Source organism: Quercus suber, unplaced genomic scaffold (assembly GCF_002906115.3).
Source record: "Quercus suber isolate HL8 unplaced genomic scaffold, Cork oak 2.0 scaffold_771, whole genome shotgun sequence".
Classification (NCBI taxonomy): Eukaryota; Viridiplantae; Streptophyta; class Magnoliopsida; order Fagales; family Fagaceae; genus Quercus; species Quercus suber.
In genome coordinates, this window is record NW_027070207.1 from 1 (window position 1) to 5,766 (window position 5,766).

The 5,766-nt window shown below is 33.9% G+C and overlaps 1 protein-coding gene across 1 annotated transcript; it reads right to left on the reverse strand.

Moving 5' to 3' along the window:
• Window positions 1-72: 72 nt before the first annotated feature.
• On the reverse strand, window positions 73-4,315 carry LOC136061427 (pyrophosphate--fructose 6-phosphate 1-phosphotransferase subunit beta; the record flags this gene model as incomplete). The annotated part of the gene is given in 9 exon segments (XM_065767087.1): window positions 73-204; window positions 910-998; window positions 1,190-1,253; window positions 1,669-1,774; window positions 2,382-2,488; window positions 2,592-2,645; window positions 3,397-3,518; window positions 3,640-3,801; window positions 3,981-4,315. Coding segments are annotated over 9 exon segments (1,035 nt in total), but the record flags the coding sequence as incomplete, so codon positions are not given.
• Window positions 4,316-5,766: the final 1,451 nt, after the last annotated feature.

Genomic DNA, 5,766 nt, shown 5'->3' on the forward strand with positions numbered 1-5,766 from the left:
GAAGAGGGGTGGGGGGGGTGGGGGGGAGGGGATAAAGGACATAGTACTAGATTACATGATCAAGAATAATACCTCTGGAATGAAATCAATAAGACCTTCAGGAATAAGTATAACACCATAGTTATAACCAAGTCCCGAACGTTTAGAGATTACATCTACAATGTAGTCAGTCACATTTTTCAATGTCAGCTTCTTAGCAGCAACCTGCAGCAAGAAATATCCAAATTAGAAACATATGCATATGTCAATTCAAAGAAGTGTCTCCTAAATTTTAACCAACCATATGTTTCCAACCAATTTCTACGCATCCCTCATCAATCTCTGTGGAGAAGGAATGCCCAGGTATGGGATGACTACTATTTTTAACAGCTGTAACAAACAATACTCAATTGATATTGAATAACAGGCTGTGAATCTTAAAGAAGTTTTGCCGGATAAAAAACTCAAAGTTCTGTGTGATAGAAATTGTTGATGCATATTGCATAGAAATTGGGATGAAAAAATCTCAATGCAGTCCTTTTTGAGACTAGGCTAATCTGCTTAAAACAAATTTTGAAGAAATAAAAATATATAAAAATAATAAATAACATAAATTATGTATTAAAGCAATTAAAAATTATTTAAATAGATTAAGTAATGCAACTTGGGTCAGGAAAAGGTCATCTATTCTGGTCTGCTAATAATAACAGGAGCTCAGATTTACCCATTTGTTGACAATCCTTAAATTGCAACTCGAACCTTTTTATTTCACGTAAGTCTTCATCAGACTAGGTCAGGTCTTAAGTTTTGATTGTCATAAAGATAGAAGAAGAGCCTATTGTTTCTTTTCTCTTTTCTTGAAAAAGTAATGAGCAACTAAACAGGCTACACAAGTCTCTTCAAAGAAACATAATAGATTTATGAAGATACCTCTTCTCCAATGATAGATATATTTGGATGAGTTTGTAGAGCACACTCTAGCGTAATGTGTGAAGCAGCACGCCCCATAAGCCGTACAACTGCACAGACATGATTTAGTAGTAATTAGCATACAGGAACCAATACATTTGGCAACTGATGGATGGGATAATATGAGAGGATATTGGAAGAGTTGGTTACAACTCATAGATTTGTAATCAATTGCGATTTCACAGTACTGAAAAAAAAAATATGATGCTATTTGTGACAATCTCAAACAAATGATACGTACAATGATAATATTTTCCAGTTGACCGGGCATCGACCATGACATTTCCAATCATTTCTGCATAAATCTGCAAGAAAATAAAAACAAATTATTATGAGAACAAACATGAAAGTTTTCAAGTGCCTCATAATGACAACATTCACTTTAACAACATGTTGATATTTTAGAAATAAATTTCCAGAAAATAAGATCACATTACATTACGGAGTTCATGTATAATTGCCAAGAGCCTCATGGCTCAGTGACACTGCTCAGTTTTTTTATGGAAAACTTGGGTTCAAATTCCCCCCTTCACCATTTGTTGTAAGGAAAAAAAAATCACATACAAAGCTCCCACAAAAGTGAGAGCTTTGTGTACTGGCCCTACTGGGTATGATTTTTTTTTTTTTTTTCCCTATATAATTAATATCGTAATATGAAAACATGAAAGATGAAACATATACAAAACAAAGGGGAAATTTTTGTTTTATACTTATAGTCACCTTGCAAGCGGTATCAAACCCGAAACTTGTGGGAACCTCTTTGCATTTCAAATCACCATCAATGGTCTTAGGGCATCCAATTACCCGAGTTTTCATATTTTTACTCCTGAATGAATAAATAAAAAAAGACAAGTTCACAAAAAGATTACTAACACAATTATATGGGGAAACAAAAGATTTTATACAAAAACTTTACAGCAATATACTAAAGTCTAAAGAACCCTGTTAGTTCAACCCTGGGCTGCTTGCTAAGAGCTAGAATAAGATATCATACGGAAAATGCCAATGAATGACCAAAATTATCTGGAGTTGATGAGGAGGAATCTGCAACTAAGGCAAAAACAAGCAACTTTCTTGAAGTTGGAGTTTTTTTTTTTTTTTTTTTTGGGATAAGTATGGTTGCATTTTATTTTCCTTTCTTGACTTTGGAGTTACAATGAGAAAGTCAAAGAGAGACATGAAAGCACTAAGGGTGGGTACTTGTCTTTTTACAAAGCTTGCAATCATTTTTAGTTAATGTCAAGCTAACAGCTTTCAACATGAGACACCTAAGTGTGATATTGATAACTTTAGGCATCATTCTGAAACCATGATTAAAATGAAAGTGCAGTTCTCCCTATAATAAAAGAAATTAAAATGCAAGTTTATAAACAAGCATAGATTACTCCAAGATAAAAACCTATTATTTCAACAAGATTTCCTCGTGAGATAACCTGAAATTCTCAGCAAGGAGGCAGGCATTTGTGTTGGAGTCATCCCCACCAATAACAACAAGTCCATCCAAATCAAGCTTCAATGCTGTTTCTTCAGCTTGCTTAAACTGAAAATCATATCCATTTGCAATCAGTTAGTCTTAGCACATAAAAACTTAGTAGAAAGTTAATAAATAAGCCAGACCAAAAAAAAAAAAAAAAAAAACTCACCTGCTCTGGAGTTTCAATCTTGTCTCTCCCACTGCAGATCATATCAAATCCTCCCTGATAAAAAGAAAAGGAAAGCAAATTAAGTGACTATCTTATAACTTTAACATGCATGACTGCATGTATAGCTCATGGCTAAATTACATACACAGTGAATAAAACTTTTGCACAGGTTTGTTCGGCAAGCCCAAAACACCCAGTTTTTTGAGCTTATTTTGGCAGGCCTCACACTGAAAAAAAAAAAAAAAAAAAATTCCCCTTCCTTTTCTAGGTTGCTTTTAGCAAATAAGCAATCAGCAAAGTGCATCCAAACGCACACATTAGAATCAACATATACAAAACCTTAATGTTTAAGCTCGGCCCAACTAGTACATAGACATGTACCAAAGTCCAAACCTATCTAATGTTGGACTCTCCAATACAACCTTTGCCAAGTAGGTCCTAACTACACAAATAGACATTGGTCATAAAGCCAAGAAACAAACTAAACTCTGATACCATATTTAAGTATCCAACCCAAAGATTAAGCCTTTATAGTAGAATACTAGAATATAAATCTATACTAAAGTCCAAGTCTAAAAGGTGCCAGACTCTCCTAAAATCACCACATCATATTCACATCAACACACAATATAACTTATTATCAAATACATATGCATTTCCACACAGCATAATTGTTTACAAAAACAATTTTTTTTGCACAATTCACATAACATCAAATTATACTAATCAAAAGGCATCACATTTGTTTGCGCAATAATTAAGTCGAACACTAGAAATCAATTCGAATAACACAAAAAGGCCTCACTTGATTTCTGTAGGGGTAAATGTAGTCTGCATCGAGTTCCACATATTTGCACTTCATGATCCCAGCAGGGCCGCCTCTAAACCCGTACAATGTGCTTCCTTTCGCGCGGTCCTGCAAGTAATCTATACCACCACCAACCAATACACAGTAACACAGTCAATAACAGTTACAATAATTCGAACGAATATTCGAACTAATAGTTTATAAAACGACGTCGAATGACAGGTTCAGTGAGATCCTCACCGTAGATTCCAGAGATCACATTGTGGCCTCCGGGAGCTTGGCCTCCAGACAAAACGACGCCGATTTTGAGCTTCTGATCCGGCCGGAACACATCGGAATCGCTTGGTACAAGCAATGACGATGGTTGCCCGAACACGTGAGGAAACAGCTTCGCGATCTCATCTGAAAAAGAAAAAGAAGAAAAATACGAAGCAACACATTCAAATCCAATAACCAAATGCCTCAACACTATCATTGAAATCAAAGAGAAAAGCGCGAAACAGAGACTCAAACGGAATCGAAGTTTTTTGGATTCAGCGAAAACTCGGTGGATCCGAATAAGTAGGAATTGCGAGAGTGACCTGGGTTGCCGGCGGCAGAGCTAGCCGGACCGTCGACGATCTTGAAGGAGTTTCTGAGAACAGAGGGGAGAGGAAGCGCGTGGTCGATACGGCTCTTTTGGACCTCGCTGTATATGGCGGCGAATCGGCCGGTAGCTGGAGACGAGGCCGAGATGACGGCGGCGATATCGCCGTTAGGTACTAGAGTAGGAGGAGACATTATTGTGTTTTGTGTGTGTGTAGAGACTGTTACGGCGCGTGAAACCTATCAAACTGTCGAAGATTTGGAGAGTGAGGAGTGATGAGTAATATAAGAGTCTGGTTAACAAGGGGTAATATGGTCTTTTTCGGTGTTTATGACTCTCCGCCCTGAAATGTAGTTGCAGTTGGATCTGACTGATAGTATTTTTAGGAAAAATCGAAAAAGGTTCATTTTATATTTTTATAGTGCACGTGTTGGCTTGCTTGATTAAATGATTAGTAACTTTTTTTAATATTATTATTAGTATTATTTTTAATAATGAAACATATATATATATATATGATAAGATATATATATATATATATCTTTTATCATCAAAGTAAAATATTATGGGTTTTTATTTGACATAAGTAAGATTCTATCATTATTCTCACATTCAATTATAAGAGATTTGGAGTTTAATTTTTACCTACACCAAAAACAGATTAATGTCTTAGTTTGATGATAAAAAAATACAATCATCAAAAGTTAACGTTTTAAGTTGAAACTCTATCAAAAAATTATGAGAGGTATTATGAGTTTTAGCTAACTTAACTAGTAAAATATTAAAAAATTATGAGAGGTATTATTGGTTTTAGTTAACTCAAATGGTAAAATATCTTAGAAACTGGCGTCACAAGTTTAAAAGTTTCTCAACCAAAAAAAAAAAAATTATAAGAGAGAGTATTATTAATTGAACTAATTAAAATTTATATTTTTAATATTTTATTAGGTAAATGCATTTTTTCCTTTTAACTATTTTTAAATTTTTGCTGCAACACTTTTCTTTTTTATTAACAATAGTAAAGTTGCAAAGTAATTCATGCCTTAGAATATCTATCAAATTTAATAGAAAAATATAAAAAAAGAAAAAAAAAGTAGTTGTTTAATAGAAATTTAATTATCCATTTGGTTTAATGAAAATCCTAACAAAAAAAGAATAAAAGTGTTCATTACCAATAAGAGCATTGCATAGTTTTTATTATTATTATTATTATTATTATTATTGTTATTATTATTATGGTTCATAGGTCACTGAAATGGCATCATAGTCAGAGAGGGACTACATAATCTAATTTATTTTGGGGGGTAGGGTTTTTTTTTTTTTTTTAAGAAAATTTTTTGGGGGGTAAGTGATGACGGTTGAGATTGAGAAGGTATTGGATCATAGTCTTTGTGCTTCACCTAACCTTCACTTGATTGGTGGGTGGTTGATTAATGTAAACAAAAAGTATATTCCGGTTTTATGATATTGTTCCTCTTTTTATTTTCTATTCTTTTTGGTTTATTTTGTTTTTCTTTGATCAAATCATCAAAGGTGACATTAGTAGGTTTCGAATCCATTGGATCTATTTACCAAATAAAAAAAAGAATCCATTGGATCCGAGGGTATTTTGGAAAAATTGAAAAGAGTTTTGAATAGTATGGAATATAGGTTATCTGGTTTGGTACAAAGAGTATATCCTGGGAAAGGTGGTTATCAATAGCATATCATGATCATCAGCTTTTCATTGGCGTCAGCTTTCTTTTTGGTCCTCCTTCAACTTCAGGTCAATGTTTGCATAA